This window comes from Carettochelys insculpta, chromosome 1 (assembly GCF_033958435.1).
Source record: "Carettochelys insculpta isolate YL-2023 chromosome 1, ASM3395843v1, whole genome shotgun sequence".
Classification (NCBI taxonomy): domain Eukaryota; kingdom Metazoa; phylum Chordata; order Testudines; family Carettochelyidae; genus Carettochelys; species Carettochelys insculpta.
The window spans coordinates 280,583,019-280,609,358 of NC_134137.1; the positions used below are offsets into that span (position 1 = coordinate 280,583,019).

The following is a 26,340-nucleotide window of genomic DNA, read 5'->3' on the forward strand; positions in this document are numbered from 1 at the left end:
GGGCCAGAAAAGGTTGAGCGCTTGAACCAGCTGCTTTCAAAGCATTCAGACGCTGGGAGGTAACTGAAAATAACGGATTGCTCTGTGAAATCACATGATGGGGCCGGGGGGCGGGAGCTCTGAGGCCTTTTCAACTACTAGTGGCTGTGGGTCCTAGTGGCACGAGTCAGAGCGACAGGCCTCAAGGCGGACTTTACTTTTATACACAGTACTGGTCTGACGTGAGTACCAGCGACACAAACACACACGAAGCCTTGACACTACGCCTCAGCCCCAGAGTTACCAGCTGGCTAGAATTTCATTGGCCTGGCCCATTTTATTTTTATGGCGCAACCAGAAAAATAATTGAAGCTGATGTTTTCTTTTTTTTAAACACGGGTCGAGCAACTCGCATTAGCAGCGCAGCACTCTGGGAGAGCTCATGGTAAGAGTTTCTGCATCCAGCTAGAGATACCGCAGGGCTCCCACCTGGAAAAGGGCGAACAGCTTAAAACTGGTAAAAATACAGCAGCTGTCCGGCCGCCAACAGGCAAGGGCACCGCCTGGGTGCTCAAGAGTGGGTGAGAGTCAGCGGCATGAGGAGGTGTGCAATGTTATCAATCCCTCTCGGTACCACCAGTGGCTGTTGAAGTGGGGGTGAGGGGGAGTGTGCAGAGCTGCCTTGGGGACTGGGGTGGCGTCGGGCTTGTTTTTGGCATTTCAAAGGCGGTCAGTCCTACGCAGCCTCACCCCTTTAGCCCCCTCTTCTTCCTGCTGCCACTGCCAACAGAAGGGGCAGCTAGTGCCAGGGTTCTCATCCTTCTAGGACCGGGCTGGAGCCTGATAGGTGCATTTGTGGCCATACCTCCCAATCAGGTGGTAACTACTTTCAGCAGCTGGTGAGATGGAGATCAGTGGGAACCCAGTATCCGAGAGGGAGCCGTGTTAGTCTGTAGCTTCGAGAACAACAAGAAGTCTACGTAAAAGAATAAACGCACACAAATCAGACATCAGAAATGGCAATATACAAAAACCCGTAGGAGAGCACTTCAATCTCCCGGGTCACACAGTAGCAGACTTAAAAGTAGCTATCCTACAGCAAAGCAATTTCAGGACCAGACTCCAAAGAGAAATTTCTGAGCTACAATTCATCTGCAAATTCGACGCCCTGAGCTCTGGCTTAAACAAAGACTGCGAATGGCTGGCTAAATACAGAAGCAGCTTCCCCCCGCTAGGTGTTCACACCTCCAGATCAACTGCTGGTAGTAAGCCTCACCCTTGCTGACTGAGCTAACCTTGTTATCCCCACCCTTGCTCTGGCTTATTTATACCTGGCCCTGCAGATTTCCAAGACCAACATCTGATGAAGTGAGTCTGTGCTCACGAAAGCTCATGCTCAAAACTTCTCTGTTAGTCTATAAGGTGCCACAGGACCCTTCGTTGCTGTTACAGATCCAGACTAACACGGCCACCCCTCCGATACTTGACAAGAAGTCTTGTGGCAACTTATAGGCTAACAGGTGACCCTTGGTGGGCATGCACAGGGCCATGGGAGCTGCAGGGAGGGACACACGGTGGGAGGCAGGAGACCATATGGCCTGATCGAGTGAATAAGGAGGGGAGAGGAACAAGGGACCAGGAGGCCGCTGTGGCAGGAATGCAGAGTGCAGCAAGAGAAGCAGGTGTCAGGTGGAATTCCAGGAACGTTACCTACAGGTCAGCCGCTGCTTGGTAGCTGGTTCCACCCACTCTGCATTCCACAGAGCAGCCATCACCGCAGCTCGACCTATATGGAAAAACATGTGAGGACGTCTCTCCAGTGCCCAGCTGGGAGGGATTGTTACAGCACTTTGCAACGTGCACAGGCAAGGCCTCAGCCTTCAGGCAATGTTGCATCCACACATCTGCTCTATATTTGACGGCCACTTCATTGCTTCCCACTTGCAGCAGCCTGCCGTGTGCTTTCTCCAGAACACGTTCTCAGCCGCTACCAGCACACCAGGAGCCTGGGTCTAGGCCAGTGGTTCCCAAACTTTTCAGCATCACACCCCCCCTTTTGACTTTTGAGAAACCCTCACATCCCCATACCTCTTTACCATTATCCAACCCCCCCCTCCCCCCCGTAACAAAAAATTCACTTCAGTCCAAGCTGTGCGCTGCTGGGGCCAGCCGCCTGCCCGCCAGCCACCAGGGTCCTGTGCTGCCAGGGCCAATTACCCACCCACCCATTTGAGCCCCATGCTGCCAGGACCAGCCACCCACCAGCTCCCTGAGCCCCGTGCTTCCAGGGCAGCCACCTGCCCTGCAGCCTGAGCCACCCAAGCCTCATGAGCCCCGCAAGCCAGCTGCCCGAGCCCCACGAGCTCCCCCACCTGAGCTCCTCCCCTTCCCCCGAGCCAGGCACCCCCAGCCCCTATCTAACCCCATCCCCTTCGCCTGAGCCAGGCACCCTCAGCCCCGATCCAATCCCATCCCCTTCCCCTGAGCCAGGCACCCCCAGCCCCTATCTAACCCCATCCTCCTGTCTTTCCCCTCCCCTCCCCAGCCCACACTCACTCTCATTTGCAGAAGGCAGCCAGCTCCACGTGGGTCTTTGCCGGCTGCCTGCTTTTTATAGCGGCTGCGCTGGGTCACCTATGTAAAATGTCAGGGGGTGAGAGCCAGAAGCAAAGGCTGACTCCTTCTTTGGATGGGGGGGATAGGTCACCTCGTGCCCCCCTGGAATTTCTTTGTGCTCCCCCAGTTTGGGAATCATGCTCTAGGGGAAGAGAAAGTCTTGCTGATGGGGCCTAGTAGCACCTAGTTTCTTAGGGGATGCAGCCATACAAAGTAGCAAGGGGGCCCTGTAACAGATACTCTATTTCTCACAACTTTTATACGGGCTAGATGTACATGGCAAAATACATCAGGAAATCTGGAACCAGAGGCACTTTTATTTTCAAGTGAGTCCATTACCCTGCATAGTACTTTTTACCTACATGGTCCCTTTTCCACAAACAGATAATCTCACAGCACTCAGCATTATCCTTCACTTTTATGAACAGGAAAACAGGCACAGAGGGGGCAGCCATACGAGGAACGAACTTCCAAGTTCAGCACTACAACAAACTACCCAGCAGAGAGTCTACACCCGTTTTCCCCTTACCTTGAACTTCGAAGCAGGGAGCCCAACTTCGAGGTCCTTACTTCATTCCTGGGAATGGAGTAGTGCCTTACTTTGATGTTTAACTTCGAAGTAGGGTGTGTGAAGACGCTCTGCCTCGAAGTTGCTTACTTTGAAGTTGTACTTCGAAGTAAGCAAATTCAAAATTATTTTTGTGGTGCAGACAGCCCTAGAGTTTAAGACCGACAGAAGTGTAGCAATGGGAGGTGTTACCTTATTTTACACTGTAGACCATCACAGAGTTACAGTCATATGGATTTTATTAAATGCCACTGTTGGATTAAAAGAAAAAGGGCTCTCAAGCACACACCCACTCACTCAGACCCTCCTGCTCTCGTGTACTTACATGCAGGTGAGGACTTTCATAGGGACAGCAGAGGAAGCCAGAGCATAGCGGATCCAGTGTCTGGCTGCAGTCATGAATCCAGGGAAGCAAGCTGATTGTATGACCCCCTGGTCACTTGCTCTTTTGCTAGTGTAGTATTCAGGTGCAATCAGGACCACCCAGCCTGGGAAAAGGGCTGAGGCTAACTCCTGCAGAATGCTGATGGCAAAGAAAACCCACTATAGCTTCATGTTTCAGTCCAATAGCTGTTGTCCACACCCCCACCTGCACCCCAATTCTGTACCCAGAGCGCATTTCATCACCCAACCTCTATCCTAGACCCTGCACCCTCTTCATTAACATCATAGGCAAGAGCAGTCCCTGACCACTTACCTCAAATTCTTGGAGCCCCCTCTCTCCCCCCGCCCATCAAAAATTATTGCCCACCCCTGAACTAGACCGTTATGGACAGGTGTTTGTCTAATCTGCTCTTAAAAACCTTCAATGATAATGATTCCCCAAACGCCCAATCTACTTTATTCCCGAATTTAACTAAGCTGACAGAATTTTTAAACTATCCAGCCTAGACTGCTCTTGCCTTAACCTCAGAAATTAACTAGAACAAAATTTCTCCCACCTCTCCGTAACAACACTTAACTTTCTGTGTATTTGACATGTCCCCTCTCAGTCTTCTCCAGATTACACAACCCCATTTTCCCCCCAATCTTCTTTCATAGGTTGTGTTTTTCTACACTTTTTTCCAGGGGGATCCTTCCCCACTCCATACTTTGAGTGCAGAAAGTGGGGCCCTGCAGAGACTTAAAAACACCTTGCCTATACACAGGCTTTACTTTAAAACTTCCCAGGGTCACAGATTCCCTGAACTCTGGAGACAGGCTGCCACCACCCGAGTGAGAAAAGACGCCCCCCCACCCACCACACCCAGGAAGATGAACTCGGAAGATCTCCCTGTGGGGGGTACCCCAAGCTCTTAATCCTCCTTCAGGAGAGAGCTTGGACACACACACAAAAATAATTCAGTCGCTGACTATTTTGGTGTAAGGTACACACTCTTCTTAGGACACAGAATCAGATCAGTTGCTTAAAAACAGATTTATTCACAAAACAAGAGCAAAGTAAATCATGGGTTGCACACAGAGAAGATTTCCCTAGGACTCAGCTTTTACAGCGGGGAATTCTCAAGTCAAACAATGACACAAAAGCGAGGACAGTGCAACCATTCCAACCAAATTCAAAATAAGCATAACCTGATCGCATCTAACTATACATTTCCCTTTTATTTACACGTCTATGGCTGATTTTGTAATGCTCAGGATATTTCTGATTTTTCCTTCTAACTGCCTGGGAGACATCTCCCCCTCTCTCTTTCTCTCTGCTCTCCACAGAGACAAAAGCCCTGAAAACTGCAATTGTTCTCAGTTTAAACAAAGCTACTTCACTCCCCTTGGGTCACCTGAGAATTCAGGTTACCTCAGGAGATTAACCTCTTCCCTGCACTCATTCATGACATGCCCCCAAAATTACAACAGTGGAGTGACATCCACACTGGCTGTAATTTCATTCAGGTGGTCTAGGAAAAACTCTGCCATGAAGCCACTGAGAGCTCCATGCCAGTCCCAAGCCTGGATGAAGGAGGAGGGTTGGTCAGATGTGTGTTTATGCGCTGACCGTCAAACAAGGATACAAATGAAATCTGATGCCAGTACAACCAAGTGTTAAAAGATGCTGGCTTGGACGTCGCCCAGATAAACAGTGTCCATGATACCAATTGAGCGATGGGATTGGGTTGATAAATTGGCTACCGAAAGAAAATTACACCTAACACATATGCTATCCATTGGAACATGGAACGTCCGAACACTGGGCAACTGGAAAATTAGAGCTGCTTCAGAAGGAAATGGAGAGATATCAATGTGATATACTTGGACTGGCAGAGATGCGTTGGACGGGATCAGGAGAGATATGCAGTTGCGAAATCATTTGGTCAAGAAACTAAACGAAACATGAAGCAGGAGTTGGATTCCTTCTTAGCAAAACGGCTAGAAGAGCATTATTAGGATACAAACCGGTGAGTGCAAGAATGATGGTAGTGCGATTCAAAGCAAAACCATTCAACATCTCAGTCATTCAGGTGTAAGCACCCACATCGGACAGTACGGAGGAAGAGATTGAGCTATTCTATAAAGACTTGACAAAGACAGTGGAGGAGATACCGAAGAAAGATGTGTTGATCATCGGAGGAGATTGGAATGAGAAGGTTGGAACAGATAATGAAGGTTGGGAGAGAGTCATGGGAAGGTTTGGATATGGAGAAAGAAACGAACAAGGTGAGAAACTGTCAGAGTTTGCTACAGAGCATGAGATGGTGATTTGCAACATGAGATTCCAACAAAAGGACTGTAGGAAGTGGACATGGCGATCGAATGATGGGAAGTCCAAGAACACGATAGATATGATTTTGACAAGAAGAAGATGGATAACATCAGTACAGCAGTGCCGAGCTTTCCAAGGAGCGGATATAGACTCAGACCACAGTCTAGTGATTGCAAACATCAAGATAAAACTCAAAAGAAAACGTAAGACACAGTTTAAGAAACGAAGAGATGTGGTGAGGCTATGTGAGGAAGAAACAGGGAATGCATACAGAACAGTGCTCTAAGAGAAGATTAAGAATATCGCCACAGAGAAAGACCTAGATAAGAGAGTCGCAGGGATAGCCATCACTATAGAAGAGGAAACTGAGCAGACTGTTCCAGAAAAAGAAAAGATCAATAAGAAGTGGATTACCCAGAAGACACTGAAGTTGGTTCAAGAGAAAAGAGTGTTCAAGATCAGAAGAGATGTTTCTGAGATGGCAGAACAGCAATATAGGATGAAATGCAATGAGGTAAGGAAAACAGCCAGAAAGGAAAAGGAGAAATGGTTAGAGGAACAATGTGAAGATATTGAGAGGTATTATGGCAAATGTAAGACCAGGGAGGTGTATAAGACAATTAGAATATTAATAGGAAATGGCAACCGAAGCAGATGGCGATCAAAGATGAGAACGAAGAAGTGCTCATGAACAGGGAGAAGATTGTGCAGCAATGGACGAGATATTTCACCGATCTATACAAAGCACAGTTGGACCCGAGTGTCTCAGAGAGACTGATTGAAGAACTGAAAGAGATATCTCCCCGGAGCATCAAGAGCGAGACCGATATTTCAAAGGAGGAAGTAGAAAAAGCAGTGAAACGACTGAAGAACAACAAGAGCCCTGGAAATTATAAGATCACAGGAGAGATGATCAAATATGGCGGAGAAAGCATGATTCAGGAAATACACTGACTATGTAATATAACATGGAAAGCAGGGAAGGCACCTAAGGAATGGACAAGATCTGTGCTAGTGACAATACCCAAGAAAGAAAGTGCATTGGAGTGCAAGAACTACAGAACGATTGCCCTAACGAGTCATCTAGGTAAGGTGCTGATGATGATACTGACTGAGAGATTAAGATCGCAGATAGAAGAACATATAGCAGATGAGCAAGCAGGGTTCAGAAAAGATAGAAGTACGATACAGCAGATATGGGAACTAAGACTGATAGCGGAGAAAGCGCGACGAAAGAACAAAAACATATACACTTGCTTTGTCGATTTTCCAAAGACATTTGACAGTATAAATCAGAAAGTGACTTGGGCGGTGTTGGAGTCATGCGGAGCAGATATCAGACAAATACGGTTGTTGAATTATATCACTGATAATGCGGAGGCAGTGGTGAGAACATGCAGGGAGTTGGGAAGTTGGTTTAAAACAAGTAGAGATATGAGACAAGGAGATCCAATATCGCCAAGTATCTTCATCGCACATCTGGAGAGAGCGATGGACAAGATCAAGGAAGAGGTAGAAGGGGTATCTGTGCATGGGAAAAGAATTAACAACTTGAGGTTTGCGGATGATATAGTTATCATTGAGGAAGATGAGGAGAAGCTAGCGAAAACGGTGCAGGCGTTAAACGAAGAAGGGAAGCAGTACAGACTAATTATGAACATCGATAAAAAACAATGGTATTTGGAGATAAAGAAATAGGAAGGAAGATCAGTGTGGATGGTATTGAACTAGAAAATGTAGAGAAGTTCACATATCTGGGGAGCAACATAGTGTATGATCTAGACTGTAAGCAGGAAATAGTGACTAGAATAGCAAAAGCAAGAGCCAGTTTGAAGGCAACGGATAAAATCTGGAAAAGCAAAGCAATTAGCTTAAGAACAAAGCCGGGCATCTTGAAAACATGTGTATTCAGCAGCATGTTGTACGGATGTGAGACATGGGTGATAACGAAAGATTCGAAAAGAAGAATATTGGCGTTCAAAAGGAGTTGTTATAGAAAGATTCTGAGAATAGGATGGATGCAGAAGGTCACCAATGAGGAATTATACAGGAAGATACAGCCAAAAGAGAACCTGCTGCAGAAGGTTATAAAATGAAAGCTACAACTATTTGGACATATTTGCAGAATGAACGATGAAAGAAGACCCTAGTATTCGGCATAATGGACGGTTTGAATAGGAGAGGCAGACCCCCCAGAGAATGGATAGATGATGTGGTAGATTGGTGCAGAGCTAGTCTATAGAAACTAAGCCACTCTGCACTGGATAGGGAAAGATGGAAGGAAATAGTGAGAGAGGCATCAGACACCAACGGGTGCTGAGCCCACGGTTATTCATGATGACGATGATGATGGTCTAGGAAAGAATCATAGGGCTGGAAGAGACCTCAGGAAGGCATTGAGTCTAGCCTCCTGCCTAAAGCAGGAGCAATCCCAACTTAATCATCCCAGACAGAACTTCGTCAAGCCTGGACATAACCTCTAGGGTTGGAGATTCCACCACTTCCCTCGGTAACACATTCCAATGTTTCACTGCTCTCCTAGGCCGTGTCTACACTAGCCCCAAACTTCGAAATGGCCACGCAAATGGCCATTTCGAAGTTTACTAATGAAGCACTGAAATGCATATTCAGCGATTCATTAGCATGCGGGCGGCCGCAGCACTTCGAAATTGATGCGCCTCGCCACCGCACGGCTCGTCCCCCGCCTACTTCAAAGTCCCCTTATTCCCATGAGCTCGTGGGAATAAGGGGACTTCGAAGTAGGCGGGGGCCTTTCAAAAAGGAGCCCCATCAGGACGAGCCGTGCGGTGGCAAGGCGCATCAATTTCGAAGTGCCGTGGCCGCCCGCATGCTAATGAAGCGCTGAATATGCATTTCAGTGCTTCATTAGTAAACTTTGAAATGGCCATTTGCATGGCCATTTCGAAGTTTGGGGCTAGTGTAGACGTAGCCCTAGTGAAACAGATTTTTCTAATATCCAGCCTAGACCTCTCCCATTGCAACTTGAGACCATTGCTCCTTGTTCCGCCACCCCTAACTACTGAAAACAGCCTGTCTCCACCCTCTTTAGAGCCCCCCTTCAGGATAATTAATTCAGCATAATTAATAAGATACATGCAACACTTAGACATTACTATGAATTACATGAAGAACGAACAAAACACATTTACATTTGTGTAATACAATGCTTGGTACAGTAGACGCCTGAGACACGTGCTCTGGAGCTGTGTGTTATCTCAGGTTAATGCAACTCTAAGGGTAGCCAAGATGCTGCCACTGACAGGAGTGGCTGCCAGTTTCCCAGCTCCTGTCAGGGGCAGCAGCCTGACTCTTGGCTGCCACCACTGGCAGGAGCAGGGAAACTGACCACAGTTGCTGCTCTAGTCAGTTTCCTGGCACCAGCAAGCAGCTGGAAACCAAGGGTAGCCTGGCTCCCCTCCACTTGCAGGAGCCAGGAAACTGACCAGAGCAGCTGACCCCATCAGTTTCCCACCTCTGCAAGGGGAGGGGAGGGGAGGTGAGTGGACAGCATGACTGCCCCTTGTTCCCACTCTCCTCTCCCGGCTGGTCCAGAGCTGGTCAGTTTCCCCTATCCTGTGAGCAAGGGGGCAGCTGACTGCTGTGCTGGTCAGTTTCCTGACTCCCCCAGGTATGCAAAATTTGACTTACATGGGGTTGCACATGAACGCAACCCCTGTAAGTCAGGGGTCTACTGTAAACAGGAAGAGTCCTAAGTAGCTGAATCTGGAACCTCCTCAAGAGTGTGCCTCAGCCACTTTGTTAGAAGCTCCTGAAATGTGTTCTGTGTCAAAATGTAAGTCTTGGAGAGCCAAACTCCATGACACCTTTAAGCACTTTTGTTGCTCTTCTCTTGGACTTTTTCCAATTTGTCCACATGTTCCCTGAAATGTGGTACCTAGAATTGAACACAATCAGCTTGAGCAGAGCAGAATTACTTCACATCTTGCTTACAATAGCCCTGAAAAATCACAGAATGCTAGCTTCTTTCTTTTTTTTTGCCATACTGTTAACACTGTCCACTCTTTTGTGATCCACTATGACCCCTTTCCACTTCCTAGGCAGCCATTTCCCATTTTGTTTGTGTGCAACTAATAGTTCCCTGCAGTACTTTGCATTTGTCCTTGTTGAGTTACCCCGTTGAGACCACTTCTCAGTTTGCCCACATAATTTTGAACGTTAATCCTACTCTCCAAGAATTTACCAACCATTCTTCAACCCCACAGCATAGTACATGCACAAACTCCTTATCTAAATCTTTGATGAAGATATTTAACAGAGCCAGAACCAGAACTGATCCCTGCAGGACTGCATTTCACTTGGAATGTCTTTCCAGCTTGCTTGTGAACCACTGATAAATTATACTCTGGGACTGGTTTTCCAACGAGTTATGCAACCAGTTCACAGTAGCTCCATCTAGGTTACATTTCTGTAGGTTGTTTATGAGGCCATGCGAGACAGCACCGAAAGCCTTACTAAGTCAAGCTATACCACATCCACCCCTCCACCCCACCCCCAAGTCTCTTTTACAGGGTAAACAGCCTTGTTTGATTGGTTTGTTCTTCATAAATCTATGCCTATACAGCCCATGAAATGAGTGAATGGGTCCTAACGGTTCAGTTCTCAGAAAGGCTGGCCTGCAGACCCTCTGTGTCTTAAATTGGACTTATGGGTACACGGGATGTCTGAAAAATCAGATTCCACATGGCTCGCCAGTTCATTTCTGCTCTAAATTATCTGCCCAAGGAAACACCTGTCTCAGTGGCAGAGTCAGGATTAGGAAGCAGGTCTTCTGCCATCCAACCCTGTGCACACTTTGCTGAGGTGCTGCTGCTGTTCAGCCCTTGCATTTACCTGAGTGAGGACAGGAGGTGGAGATGGATGGATACAGATCATAATGAAGAACTTTTGCCTGGCTAAGAAAACCCCTAGGCTTACAACAGTCCTGAGGTGGGGTGGGGGAAATCACAGAATAACATTTGCTTTTTTCCGCACCCCCCCCCACCGCCCACTTTTATTTTTTTGATCCACTATGACCCCCTTTCCCAAGACTCCTTCCTAGGCAGCCATTTCCCATTTTGCATGTGCATAACAGATAGTTCCCCGCCTAAGCGCAGGACTTCGCATTTGTCCTTGTTGAATGTCATTCTGTTCAGACCATTTCTCACTTTGACCGGATAATTTTAAATGTTACCACACGTGACGGAAGGCATGTTTACCATGGAGAACCTGCAGCGGTGCCACTGGCAGGTCATTTGCGTAGCTGCTCTACACCGGCTGGAGAGGGCTCTCCCGCCAACATAATAAAATCACTTCTACAAGTGGCAGTAGCAGCTCTCCTGCCACTGTAGCACTGTCCACACACAGGCATCTGTCAGCGTAACTTACATTGCTCCCCCTTCCCGCCCCCAAACTCTGAACCACAAGCTACAGACAAAGTGGAACCGTAGACACAGCCTGAGTGGCTCTGGCGTGTGAGGAACTAAAGAGGTCACCAGATCAGGGCAGGGAACGAATGGGGAGAATTCCATACACCATCAGGGCGGAGGCGGTTTAAGTACAATCTATATATTTTTATTTTGTCGTTTTACTTGCTTGTTTTTGCAGAGTAACATCACAAAGACCAAAATAGAGAGCGGCTTGTCGCTGAGCTCACATCAGTTATACACGATAGGTACAAAACTAGGTGACTCTCTTATTTATCATACATTTTTTTCCAGTCATTTATATACAAAGAACTACTTTATATGGAAAAATAATAAACGAATCCCACGGGTGAGCTAAACGGTAAAAAAGGGCATGGGAGAGAGCACAGGAGTGGGAGAGGGCAGCGCTGAGGGCCTACACATTGGACTGGCCGTGGTGTTCGAGTTCCGGGCTACCGTTAGCTGGATGTACGCGATCAGTGGGCTGATTAGCGTAGATCTCTGACACTCAGTTGTATTGAGTATTTGTTTCCTATTGGCCAGCCAGTTGTTGTCATGTTCCGGCACTTGCCCATCCTGAAGAGGAGCCGCAAGCTTTGCAGAGAGGTTTACGTGTAGTGCTAAAAACAGATATATGGCAGCTGGCTGTGATGCGGCTCCAGCGCCTACCACATTTCTTTGTTTTCCCAAAGGCAGCTAGTGCCAAAGGAGTTATACTTTAAACTACTAAGCACAGGAAGCTTCAAGAATATCCAGATCCTACACACAACATTTGCAGCATCCGCTTTAAAAATCAAACAAAATAAATCCCTCCCCAAAGTCTGAACACCTCAGGGTCAAGGGCACCAGCCCAGGCCACTCCAAACTTCAGCCACTTCCTTCCACACAAGGGAAGGACATCTGGAGACTCACTGCAAATAAATTAAAGTGAGATCGGGGGTCAGGGACACAGGGCAGCTGGAAATACAGAGTCTGGACAGCCCTGTTGAAACAGAGGAGGGGAGTATGTGCCCCCTCCAGGAGAGAGTTAATATAAAACAAGTAACGAACGAGATGAGGGGTGGTTGTGAAGCAAAGAAGACCTGTGTGAGCTTCAGTCTTCCACCACACAGGATTACAGGTGGAGAAAGGCCTGGTAATTAGTGGGTGGCTCTCTTTCAGTTAAGCAGTGACTGACTGATTTAAGGAGGCTGGGGGGAGAGGAAGCACCATAATGTTGAATGGGACTAAAGGGTGAGGGGAACCCAGTAGTTACAGAAGCCCATTTGCTTTTAGACCTCCTGCTCCCATCTCCCACTCCCTCAGAGAAACCACCCTCCCCGCTGTCCTCAGGCCCTTTGGCAGCTTTGAGGTAGGGGAGCAGAAGGTGTACTACGCACCCACCTTCACTCGCGCATATTCGCAAAGGAGAGAGCAAGCACACCTGCACTGACTCCCCATGGAGAAACCGGCTCACCTCTAGCCTGCACCCATTCTCCCCACCCAGCCCATCTTGGAATAGGGACTTCCCAAGGGGGCTGCAGCTGGGACCTTTGCTTGTAAAAATTAAGGCACAGATGAGAAAGGGAAGCCACATGCAAAAGACGTCAGGCCCTAGCTCCTCCCATCAGGCCTCCCCAGACAAGGGGCTAAAACCAAGACAGAGCAGGCCGCTTGCTGACCTCCCACTAGCCAAGGGCCTGTGAGTCGTAATAGCAGCTTAATGATGGGGAAGAAACAAACAGAGGCTCAGCTGGGAGGAAAGCAGCAGCTTAATGTTAACGACCTGGTTTTGGTTCCCTTTCAGTGGTCGGTTTTAATACAGGCACACAGAAACACAGCAGCAGGGTAGTCCAATGAGATGCATTTCTCCGTGCCTGGCAAAATTTTTGGCTCTTCTAGGGGACTTTTTATTTTCACTCTGCTGGACCATGTAGGCCAGATTCACAGCCTGCTGAAGCCAATGGAAAGAATTTCCTTGACCTCAGTGGCCTTTGGCTCAAGCCTTTACAACACCAGGTAGGACCAGGGACGATAGCAGGTGCAGAGGCAGCTCTGCCCTGGGGGATCATAGGGCAAGACAGGCGCATGACAGATTGGCCACCATGTGTAAACAACTCCAACTGACCAGGTGAAGCCCTGAACAAAAGAAGAAAGTGAAGAGAGGGTATTAACACCGCACTCTAGCAGCAGCAAGCCTTCAGTTTGCAAGGCAGGTCAAAGGATGACAAGATTGGCAGAAGGCTGTCAGAAAAATGGGGAAGGGATGATGCACGTTCTTCAATTTAACTGGAAGACAGCGCAGGAAGGAAGAGATGGGGTAGCAAAGAGACACTCTTCAGATTTAAAATGTCCTCACTACACAGAAAAATCACAGAGGAGGAAATGAAGGGTCGGATTTCTGCAAATGAATATGAGATATTAACTTCTAATCCAAAAGTATTTAACGTCTGTTACCGAGTATGGCTGGTGCTATGACTTGCTAGTAGGGACAGCCAGACACTCTACAGAGGAATCCTGCTTCTATAATGCAGGAGTGAGATGGGAACCCCTGACCACCCAAGCAAGTGATCAGAAAACCCCTCTGCCACTGAGGGAAAAAATGGTTCAGATCTGCCTACCTTGCAGGATATTACACAACCACCAGCTGGGGGCAAGAGGAAATTTCTCTCCCCACCCTGAAATTACAATATTGCATAATCAGGGGCACTAGGAGATGGGAGGGGTTCCCTTCTGAAGCCTCCAGCAATGGCCACAGAGAACAAAGAAGCAGACAGGACTTATGGTCTGATACTGTCCATCACAATGCCCAAAGGGTACAGAGAAATTCACAGTGAGGCGCTGAAAGAGGGAGATGCGGCGGGGTAGGGAGCAGGTTGTCCCCTCATTAACCACTATGCAAAAATAACACAAAGTAATGTAATCATTCAGCTAAAAAAAAATTGGTCACTTCTTATTCCAACCAATCATGTTCCACAAAGCTTGCCAGGTGGTGGGAAGATATGACTTCACTTCTTGGAGTTTCTCCCGTACTTGCCCCATACGCCCCAAAAAAGAACAGGGTTCGCTTTTTCTTAGGGCTCCACTCTCCCTCGCCATGTGTGTTTGGAGCTTTTTAAACAGTTATTTGTAGGGGGGGGGACTGACCCAGTTGATTTTTTCTTTAGAAAATGTTTTGTGAGAACAGAGTCCCAACACCCAATACCCTCCCAGTCATGACAGTCACACCTACAAAAGCTACTGGGAAGTGCCCAATTCTGCACTGAGCACCATTTGGGAAGTGACACAACTTCTGGTTCAATAAATAAAAAGGAAGGTTCCAGGCTGTGCTGGGGTGGTTGCAGCCAGTGGCCTCAGGGAGGAGCTCCAGGGTGCGGGGCCCTCTCAGAACTCGTCGTCAGAGCTCAGCAGAAGGGTCTTCTCATTGTCCCGAGCACCCGAGCAGCTGTGGGAGCGGGAGATGACGTGGTTGCCATTGCGCCAGGGTGGGCCGTGCTCCAGTGTTGACTGCTGGGTGTACTGCTGGTAGGCGGGGGAGAAGTTGTGGATGGCATCCTGGACAATGTCATGGGGGTTCATGGTCTCCTTGAGACTGCTGGAGATGCTCTTCATGGGGGCGCAGCGACCTGCCGGACAAGATGGGAGAGCTCAATGAGGGAAAAAACAAGCCTTAAATCAGACAAGGGTATTGTCATACACTGACCCACACCCCTGGATGCGCTAGATTCTTTTGCAACGGCTGCCTTCAAGTGGCTTCAAAAAGCCGTGTTGTAGAAGTGGCACAAGCTTTCAGGGACGTGCCCCCAGCATTTGGAGGAGGACTGGTCACTACTGGCATAGCAATTCCAATTCAAAACAGCAGACTGGAGACATGCAGTGGAAATGGGCTGTGCTCACTTTGCTGAAGGTCCCTCCCTAGCTGGTAGGATGAGAGACCACAAGACACGGTGAGAAGAACTTCTCTAAAGAATTCGGAGAAAACAAGGAAGAGCAAGAGGAAGGTTTAACAATTTGGGGGTGATGTGGGGCTTGAATTCATTAGGAAGGACAGCAGCTGCAGATAGGACTGAGGTGATCTCCACTGTGATGGGCTGCAGAAAACACGTACAAGGAGGAGACAGATGTGAAGCTAGGAAGGAGGTCTCTGCATGGCTGTATGTGAGAGAGACAGACACACACACACACACACACGGAAGCTACAGCTGTGACAGCTCAGTATGGGAGTCAGTTGGGCCTTTGCGGGATGAGGGGAAATCAGAGATACAAGATGGGTACAGAGTGAGGTGGCTGCCTCCTATCCTGCCATGATACTGATCTCATTCCTCCAGAACTGCCAGGTATGTCGGTCCCCACATGCACTTCTGAGTTTGTTCCCTGCCCCCAAAAGGTGAGCTCCCCAGAGCATGAAGGTAGGCTGCTTATCTCTGGCTATAAAAGCGGGGTGTGTGTGCATGTGGAGAGACAGAATGTCTCACACACACGATGCTGATTGCTTCAATATACATGGCCCCACTCCCACCCTTACATCTGGTACTGAGTACGAGGTGCACTTCACAGATCATGGTTTTCATCAGGTCTAAAAACAATTAAGCATTCTATTACTACAAATAAGACACTCAACCCTGCTGGCCCCACAAAAGGCACTCTAGGCTAGGTCGTTATGCCATTGCCTTGGCAGGGGCCCTACGATGCAGGGAATCTCAAGAAGCTGTGTTGAGGAAGGCAAGTTCTACAGGTGGGACGGCAGCAGGAACCTGCCAGTGCTTTCTAGGGAAAGGTGGGGGTGTTGCTGGTGAGGGTAGAAAAGCCAGCTGAATAATTAAGTTAGGGGCAACTGAAGAACACACAGAGCATAGCACCTACCGTAGGGCCCATATGACGGAACGGCTGCATCAGAAACCAGTAGCCAAAGTAAGGGAGAGAATGAGAAAGGACAAAGAGAGAAAGAGAGAGAAAGAGAGGAAGTAATAGGCTGAACAAGCAAATTATTCTCAGACCCACCACCAAAACATCCCCACAGCACAGTGTAGCAATTTAACCATCCATTTAACTCATGCTGGCTTAATGGCTGCAGGAGGGCAGGACACCACTCATTTCCATCCCAAAGCCCACTATTGCTGGAGTGACCTGTGCTCCCAGAGCTGCTAGGCTTGCTGGCCTCAATCGGCCATGCCATAACCTTCGCACGCCATCTGTGCATGATCTGGATCCCACCTCCAGAGGGAATGGGACCACACCCCTTTATTTAGTGAAGAAAGGGAGAACATGACAGACTGATCAGCATAAGAACAGCCTCTTCACTGGCCAGCTTCCAAGTCCCTCTGCCAACACCCTTCCTCTTCCCGAGAGTTGGTCTCTGACCCCTCTGAATGCCTCACCTGGAAAAGCCCCATCCCTGGTGCTAAGGGCACACACTTCCCTCTCCCTCAGTTTGAGGGAAAACAGGAGCTGCCTCAGAGCCCTCCTCCCTCAACTCCCTTGTGTCTGCTGCACAACCTGAACATGTGGCATTTCCCCATAGGCACACAGGTAAGAGGTACTCTGCTATCCTCTGACAGGAGACCAATTCTTACAGCTCTCAAGTCTCCAGAGCTGTCCAGGGAGGAATACTGGAATTGAAAAAGAAATACTAGGGGGCGGGGAGAAGAAAGAAATCAAACTAGACTCTGCCCTCTAGGGCTCTTGCACACTGCATGTCTGTGCAACTGGGGAGAGAATGCCTTCCTGAGCATCCCAAGTGGGATCCTAGGACCCAATAAACCAGCTCTGGGTACAGATTGCTTCACTTCTTGCCAACAAAAGTATACCAATGCCCTCCCACCAAACAGCTGGCTCCAGTACCTTGTGCATCAAGTCGCTTGTCTGCGTAGACCTTGTAGGTGAAGGCATGGCGCAGGGCGAGGGCTGCGAAGAACATCTCTACACAGATGATGAAGTCCTGGTATCCGGCGGCCACAGTGCCTTCACCCACGGACACGCTGGCCGAGTGGATCTTGGGAATGGCACCACACTTCTCAAGAATAGCCAGCAGCATCCCTGAGCAGGGCAACCAAGTCAAACACAAGTGAGGAAAAACAAAGGCTGACCTCACAACTCTCCACGGAATGACCATGGCCAACTGTCTGGGCACATGCCCAGGCAAACGAGTTTAACAAAAAAACGAGCAGTCCTGTAGCTCCTGAAAGACTAACAAACAAGCTCATGACCGAATAAATCTGTTAGTCTTTAAGGTGCTACAGAGCTGCTTGGTTTTTGCGAAGCTACACACTAACACAGCAACCCCCGAGACTGGTTAAACAAAATGACTGCTACATAAGGAAGTTTAGTCAGAATCCACCGTTTTGTAGTACTGGAGAAAACAGCACCTTGGGAAATTAAATAGCAACAAACATGAGCACAGACATCACTTAAACATCAGCATTTTTCTAAAAACAACATACTTGTGTAAGACCATGAATTGAGGTTCCTACTTTCTCCGTAGCATGTGACAATGTTGCTAATGCACTGCAATACAGTGGGCTACACCAGACTAACCGTTTGCTCAGAGAGAGTATCTCCTTATTTCTATGCATCTTGCCCCGATCCGGTGGAGGTTTTGCAGCTGCATGTTTTAGCTGATGTGCCATATAGCCAAAAGGTAGAGGAACTTGTGGCTGAAGATTTTTTTGATAATTTTAAAAAGAGGGACATGATTTCAGGTTTGTCACCACAAGCAATACAACTGCAGAATGGAAATAAACTCCTGTGAGCTGCATCTTGCCACTGGCAGAGCTGCCCAAGGCCGCCATGAGACAAGCAGCTGGTTTGCGAGGCAGGTGTATGTCAGACAGCAGGGGCGGAACAAAGGTGACGGAGGAGAATGCTCTCCTGGGACGAGCCACTGTGTACTAAAGAACCACAAAAAACAGACTCGGGGGTTACTCAACCCTTGTTCCACCAGCTATTACTTCCCCAGAGACTCGTTAATGATATCTGCAGTCTAGGGACAGGAAGTACCTCACCTTGCCAGAAGGACAGGAAGATGACTGACTTGACCATGAAAAACTTGAGAACGGGACTATAGGGGCTGAGCAGTTCACGTGTGGCAAAGTAGAAAAGGAAGAGAGCGTAGAGCGCCAGGCTGACTGAAATGTTGTAGATGATTGTCACGTAGAGGTAGCCACTGGTGACACTAAAGTGAGAGGAAACACAAACCCTCTGAAGATCACAAATATCCTCCAACCTTCACCTCTTCCAGACACTAGCACAATGTTCCTCTCCTCTCTAACATGCCCCACTGGTTCCTCCCCTTCCCTGAGGCTGAGGTAAAGTGAAACCCAATGTCTCTGCTCACACATGCCTCCCTTCCCCTTCACACACTGCCCTCCTCCTTCACAGGGATCTTCTGGAGTGTGCAATCCTCCACACGTCCTCTCCCCACCAGCAACCTGTGCAGTTACTCAGACCCAGGGCAGCCAGACCTCTCCTTCACAAAGGCATGCAACAGCAGGAGTGCAAGAGGCTCGCTTGCTGGAGATCACCCAGGACAATAACCAAACAGTTTGCTTACTCAAAGTCACCATCCCGGTACTTGCCAAAGGCCTGGAGGATGACTGTGCTGATCGCCATGAGGGGCTTCACCACACAGAACTGTAAGGTGGCCTACAGGAAACAAGAAAAGAGAAAGTGATGGAGAAGGACAGAACAAGTTTGATACACATACACACAGGCTTTGATCTAGAGGCCACCAACACCATGCACCTCAGTCACCATCAGCGAAGTTCAATAGCAGAGCGTGGTTCCAGTCCTAACAATTACACTGGTCCTTCCCTGCAGTTCTGCAGCAGTAGAAGGTGAGAAAGTTTCAGATTGTGGGCATCCATCTGGTTTGCTCCTCCTCTGCCACAAGAACCAAAGCCCACCCCTGGGCTGCAAGAGGAAAGAGTCTGCTCCCTGACAGTCAGCTCGGACGCTAGGATACTACAGAGGAAGGGAGACAGCCCTCCCTGTGTTTCGAGTCCAGGTCTTTAACTTAAGCCTAATGTTCTGTGATCAAAGTCCAAAGAGGAGTTACTGAGAAACACTAGCTCAGATAAAAAGCCTGTTTCCTGGCAACAACCATAAATGATCCTACTCTGTGACTTGGTATACCTACACGCACGCAGTTCTGCACACTGAACAGAACATTATGGAGCTGTGTCCTGGAAAATGGGAGAGGTGAAAGGAGAAGAAAAAAAGGACTCTGGGTCCATATTTTTCATCCCCATATCCTCTGGCTGCTTGCACCGTGAGTGGGAGAAAGGGGGAAGCAAGTCTGGAATCTTCTTAGAAAGGGGTATCTTGGCAAATGAAACAGCGTAAAAAGGTTTCAAACACCAATGTGACAAGTGCTGTCTAAATACCCACCTATGCGACATCTGTTCTGTTTTCACTTGCAGGAGCATTAGAATCAGTCAGAAAAAGAGAATCACCTGGGAGAATTTCTAGGGCTGGAGAGCAGTTCTGTCTGCTTCACCAGCAGTGCTTCAGCACTGAGCATCTCCTTGTAACCTCCACCCCTCATGATTCCCTCTCACCCAACACCACATCAGTAAGAAACACTTAACTTCCAGGAGAGAGTCAGACCAGACGGACCTGAACTTCAGAAAGGGTGAAGGCCCTAACATTTTCTAGTCTCCCTAGAGCAGATCAGGTAAGAGTTTTGCAAGGGGCTGGCCCACGTCAGCTGCAGAAAGGGGGACAAAAGGCAGGCAGGATCAAAGGAAAAGTTGCTTTTGGTAAAGCACAATTTGCTAGTGGTTGTAAGACTTCACGGAGAGAAAAACCTCAACACAAGCCAATGGGTGAGTCACACAGAGGAGAACTGGAAAAGGTCATGCTAATTGGTAAACAACATCTCTGTACTTCCTCCCCCTCCAGGCCAGGGCTTGTCTAACTGTCTTCCTGAAACCCAAGCTACATGCTTTTGGCTTGAGGCATTTTCTGGGGAAGAAAGCATTCAGAGATATGGGAAGTACACTAAGGCCGCGAGACCCAGACATCACCAAGGTCACTGGGCACAAGTCGGGAAAGAACCTCTGCATAATGCCCTGTGAGGGAGATGCCTGCCCAGGGTTGCAGACCACACCCAGCACTGTGGCCTCTGAGGGCATGCCGACAACGCAGCAGAGTTTCAGGGGTCAGGTCAATTGACTTGGGCTAATAGGACTCAGGCTGCAGGGTTAAAAAATCAGAGTGTAAACATGTGGGCTCAGGCTGGAGCCCAGGTTCTGAAATCCCTCAAGCAGGGGCATGGGTCTCCGAACCCAAGCTCCAGCCCCAGTGTCTACACAGCAGTTCTTAGCCCCACCAACTTGTGGTAACTGACCCGGGCCAGCTGCATCTGTTCCATGTCTTTCATTGCAGCGTAGATGCACCCTGCTTGCCCGAGATACACATGGCCAATACAGATACAGAAGATGCCTGTCTGAGACCAGCTCAGTGCCAGAGCAGGGAGGGAAAGGATAGCTGCAGCACTGAAGAAGCCTTCAGCCCTAAATGACAAGAACCAAGAGGGTGAAAGCGCTACCAGCCAGGCCCAGAGCGGGAGTGAGAACAGCAAAGGTGTTCCTTTGAGCAGGTTTTCCCTCCGCTGGTCACCATGGAGATAAACTGGGCAAACAGGTGGCCCTGGAAATTTTCCTACTCATCAGTGCTGAAACCCCAAGGAGATCCTAGAGGCTGGGATTGGTGCTGAAGATTGCCCATTGACCTGCTGTCAGCCCAACTTCCATAGTGTGAGAGGGAAGTGCCTCAGATCCCTCCAGCAGGCTAGAAAGCAGGGCCAGCAATTTGCAGCCTCATCTGGAAGAGCAGCTATCATGATGCAGGAAAGCCAGGGAACCTAGAAAAATATTGGAGACAGAGGTGTCAAACCCTCAGCCCACTTGCCTGATTTGTGGAACCTGTACATCATCAGCTCTCGCTACAGAAGATAAAAGCTTCAAGTCCTCATGGCTGAGGGAGAAAACCTTCCCAGTACGGACTGAGTGTTACCCACATAGCCTGTGTCTGCAGATAGTCTGAAATAACAGCTCTAAATAAGGGGTGAACTACCCTCATGCCCTGTTAATCTCACTCAAAAGCCAACTGAGGACACTTTCAATATCAGCATGTGTTATTTCATTGTTCATAATTTTAATGCAGGGAATGGAGAATGGGGTGGGAGTGAAGCCCAGGAGAGGAGGGAAGAGAGTACACAGAGAATAAAACAAATAAAGGAGGAAGGAAGAAATAGCTATAATCTTAAAGATCACTCCGAGTCCCAGGGAATAATACTGAATGTGATAACCAGGCTGTTCCCATTCTTGACTTCAATGCAAGCTTTTCACTGAGCTCACATGGAGCTCTAGTAAGGAGCATGGGCAGCAAATGGACCTAAATTCACAGCGAAGGGGTCGGCAACCAAAATAGCAAGAAGAGCTATTTTTTTCCCCCAATTTGGTTAAAAACTCAATAATTCAAAAGCCACAATACACATGAATACGAGCTGGTCCTTGATAAATAACATCAAACCGTACTTTTTGTGACCCGTTTTAAGAACAGCGCACACACAATGATTTGTAATGCGATACGTGTTTACTGCAGGACGTTCACAAACTTCTTACATATTCTATTTCCTCACACTTTACAAGTGTGTGTTTGTACCACTGTCTTCCTGACTTTCACTCCTGAACCTTCTCTCTCTGAAGGCTGATAGGGGGAGTTATCCAACATTTCGACATCACATATTGCTTGATATTTAGATACGAGTTGTTCATTGGTGGGTAATCAAAAATAATCAGGAGGGTTTTTTTCCCTTTTTTAAAGCTTTGCAATTATAGCATTGAAAGTCACAAAGTCGTCCTTAAAGAAGCCACACGCTCCAGACCTGCAGGTTGCAGACCTGTTAATGTGAGACCCAAAGACCGTAATTAAACATGGAATTCGGCCTTTTTTCACCAACCTCCAGCCAAACCCAACTCTATCATTATCGCCCAGCAGATCCTGCATGTCAATTGCAGCAGGCTAGCAAATCCTCCCTTTACTGCTACCTTGTGGCAGCCAGAAGCAATAGCCTCCTTGACCTCATGACCCAACATGACAGATTTGTTGTAACTTACAGTTCTCTCTTCCCGACATACCCACTTCAGTATGCACACCCCTGGAGTGAGCAAAACGCTGGAGAAGTTCCTCCTGAAAAGTGTTATGTCACAAAGATCAGACACCGGACTCCCACTCCTAACCACACTGGGAAAGCCGGGGAATTCAAGAGACACTTGCACAACTACTGGGGGTGTCTGAGACTCAAAGAAGGCACCAAGTTCTCATAGGGGATCTGGGACCTGCTCATCCCAGGAGAGAAAGTGCATCAGTTCCCAGGGTTTCAAGGAGATCCTGCAGAGATGACAGGGCATTTCTCTTGCTAACAGACTTGCTAGTTTCGCGTGGGCAGAGCAACATGGTATACCTGCTTCAGCACTGCTACACCAGAGTCTGCCTCTTCCCACCACCCTTTCCACTGAACGACGGATGGTCCAGGGGAGCCCTCATCTCAAACTTCACTGGCAAGCCATTTGTTGCCTTGTATATTAAAAACGTACACACTTGGACAGAGGTGGAGATGGACGAAGGAGATGGACGTGTTGAAAGTCTCTGGGTTAGACTCAGAGGAGTAAAAAACAAGGATGAGGTCCTACTAGGAGTCTACTACAGGCCCCCTAGCCAGGTGGAAGAGGTGGATGAGGCTTTCTTTTAACAGCTAACAAAGTCATCCAGGGCCCAGAATTTGGTGGTGATGGGGGACTTCAACTATCCAGGTATATGTTGGGAAACTAGTACAGCAGGGGACAGACTGTCCAATAAATTCTTGGATTGCATTGCAGATAACTTTTTATTCCAAAAGGTTGAAAAAGCTACCAGAGGGGAAGCTGTTCTAGATTTAATTTTAACAAATAGGGAGGAAATTATTGAGAATTTGAAAGTGGAAGGATGCTTGGGTGAAAGTGATCATAAAATCACAGAGTTCACAATGCTAAGGAAGGGTAGAAGGGAAAACAGTACAACAGAGATAATGGATTTCAGGAAGGCAGATTTTGGTAAACTCAGACAGCTGGTAGGTAAGGTCCCATGGGAAGCTAAACTGAGGGGAAAGATGGCTGAGGAGAGTTGGCAGTTTTTCAAAGGGACATTATTAAGGGCCCAAAAGTAAGCTATCCCGCTGTGCAGGAAAGATAGAAAACATGGCAAAAGACTGCCTTGGCTTAACCAGGAGATCTTGCATGATCTCAAACTAAAGAAGGAATCATAAGAAATGGAAACTAGGACAAATTACAAAGGATGAATATAGGCAAACAACATGAGCATGCAGGAGTAAGATTAGAAAGGCTAAGGCACAAAATGAGCTCAAACTAGCTACAAGCATAAAGGGAAACAGGAAGGCTTTTTACAAATACATTGGTAACAAGAGGAAGACTAAGGAGAGGGTAGGGCCATTGGTCAGTGAGGAGGGAGGAACAGTAATAGGGAATTTGGAAATGGCAGAGATGTTTAATGATTTCTTTGTTTCGGTCTTCAGTGAGAAATCTGAAGGAATGCCTGACACAGAGAATGCTAGTGAAAAAGGGGTAGGTTTAGAAGTTGAAATAGGAAAAGAACAAATTAAAATTTACTTAGAGAAATTAGATGTCTGCAAATCACCAGGGCCTGATGAAATGCATCCTAGAATCCTCAAGGAGCTGATAGTAGAGGTATCTGAGCCTTTAGCAATCATTTTTGGTAAATCGTGGGAGACGGGAGAGATGCCAGCAGACTCGAAAAGGGCAAATATAGTACCCATTTATAAAAAGGGGAACAAGAATAACCCGGGAAACTACAGGCCAGTCAGCTTAACTTCTGTGCCAAGAAAGATAATGGAGCAGGTAATTAAAGAAATCATCTGCAAGCAATTGGAAAGTGGTAAGGTGCTAGGGAACAGCCAGCATGGTTTTGTTAAAAACAGATGATGTCAAACCAATCTAATAGCTTTCTTTGATAGAATAACGAGCCTTGTGGATAAGGGAGAAGCGGTGGATGTGGTATACCTAGACTTCAGTAAAGCATTTGACATGGTCTCACTTAATATACTTATCAACAAACTACTCAAATACAACTTAGATGGGGCTACTATAAGGTGGGTGAACAACTGGGTAGATAACCGTACCCAGAGAGTAGTTATTAATGGTTTTCAATCCTGCTGGAAAGATATAACGAGTGGGGTTCCGCAGGGGTCTGTTTTAGGACCGGTTCTGTTCAATATCTTCATTAACGATTTAGATATTGACATAGAAAGTACACTTATTAAGTTTGCAGATGATACCAAGCTGGGAGGGGTTGCAACTTCTTTAGAGGATAGGGTCATAATTCAAAAGGATCTGGATAAACTGGAGAAATGGGCTGAGGTAAACAGGATGAGGTTTCATAAGGACAAATGCAAAGAGCTCCACTTAGGAAGGAACAATCAGTGTCACACATACAGAATGGGAAAGGACTGCCTAGGAATGAGTACAGCAGAAAGGGATCTAGGGGTTACAGTGGACCACAAGCTAAATATGAGTCAACAGTGTGATGCTGTTGCGAAAAAGGCAAACATGATTCTAGGATGCATTAACAGGTGTGTTGTAAACAAGACACAAGAAGTCATTCTCCTGCTCTGCTCTGCGCTGGTTAGGCCTCAGCTGGAGTATTGTGTCCAGTTCTGGGCACCGCAGTTCAGGAAGGATGTGGAGAAATTGGAGAGGGTCCAGAACAGAGCAACAAGAATGATCAAAGGTCTAGAGAACATGACCTATGAAGAAAGGCTGAAAGAATTGGGCTTGTTTAGTTTGGAAAAGAGAAGATTGAGGGGGGACATGATAGCAGTTTTCAGGTATCTAAAAGGGTGTCATAAGGCAGAGGGAGGGAACTTGTTCTTTCTTGCCTCTGAGGATAGAGCAAGAGGCAATGGACTGAAATTGCAGCAGGGGAGGGTCAGGTTGGACATTAGGAAAAAGTTCCTAACTGTCAGGGTGATCAAACACTGGAACAAATTGCCAAGGGAGGTGGTAGAATCTCCATCACTGGAGATATTTAAGAAGAGGTTAGATAGATGGTTTTCAGGGATGGTCTAGAAAGTGCTTGGTCCTGCCGTGGGGGCAGGGGGCTGGACTCGATGCCCTCTCGAGGTCCCTTCCAGTCCTACTCTTCTATGAGTCTATGATACCTGTTTGCAGAACCTCAGGAATCCAATGGAATACGTCTTCCCCCACAGGCAGCAAGTCCCATACATGCAACTGGACCTGAAAATGCAACATAGCAGGAGAGTCAGAGAGAGAGAGAGAGAGAAGTCAGAGGGCAGAGCTCAAGATACGGCATGCAGAGAGATGCTGGCCCTTGCCTGCCCACCTCTTCCCAGTGAAAATATAAGATTTTGCTTTCCCCAGGCCTGTTTCGTCATGGCTATAGTGACAAAAGCCTTAGCCTTCTTCATAGATGCTGACAAGAACACAGGTATGGTCTTGCCCTCCTACTGCTGCCCTCCAAAGCCGCTTTTTGGGAGGGAAGTTGTTGGCTAGATGGTATGGCACCAAAAAGGAGAGCAAGCAGTCAAACACATCATGGACTAGAGAAAGGAAACATAGTTGGGGGGAGTGGAGAAGACATTACAGTGAAGACAGGTAAACAGGAAAGCTGCACGTGGGCTCAGCTCACATGTGATGATCTGGATGGCCTCATTCAGTTTGAGCCCTTTGTGTAATGAACTAGGTGGTTCCATTCAATTCCAGGATGCACTTGCTGCATCACACAGTTCCCAGTGGCAAGGGTAGAGATAAGTCCTGTGATACAGAAGCTCCCAAGGAAGAGGAGAGAGTACTCACTCAATAGATTTCCCTCTGATCTCAGACATGATGGAGCTCTCCCCACCCAGGTACTCGTAGCACAGGCTGAGGAAGTTGTAGATTACAAATGCTGCAAAGACAAATTCACCAGTTCAAAGTCATGACTGCCCACCAGAGCCAGATTTACGCATAAGCTAAGTAAGC

The 26,340-nt window shown here is 47.7% G+C and overlaps 1 protein-coding gene across 2 annotated transcripts in view; it reads right to left on the bottom strand.

The window, feature by feature from the left end:
• Window positions 1–11,431: 11,431 nt before the first annotated feature.
• TMEM184B (transmembrane protein 184B) overlaps window positions 11,432–26,340 on the bottom strand; it is a 50,900-nt gene continuing 35,991 nt past the window's right edge. The window contains exons 4-10 of one of the 2 annotated variants that reach the window (XM_075008987.1): window positions 26,176–26,266; window positions 25,521–25,596; window positions 18,834–18,925; window positions 18,286–18,455; window positions 17,126–17,320; window positions 16,148–16,171; window positions 11,432–14,910 (exon numbers count right to left, since the gene is read on the bottom strand). In XM_075008987.1, coding sequence (XP_074865088.1) covers window positions 14,669–14,910; window positions 16,148–16,171; window positions 17,126–17,320; window positions 18,286–18,455; window positions 18,834–18,925; window positions 25,521–25,596; window positions 26,176–26,266 — 890 coding nt within the window. In that variant the 3' untranslated portion in view covers window positions 11,432–14,668. The remainder of the gene's footprint in view (window positions 14,911–16,147; window positions 16,172–17,125; window positions 17,321–18,285; window positions 18,456–18,833; window positions 18,926–25,520; window positions 25,597–26,175; window positions 26,267–26,340) is intronic. The other variant, XM_075008996.1, reaches the window with a different exon arrangement.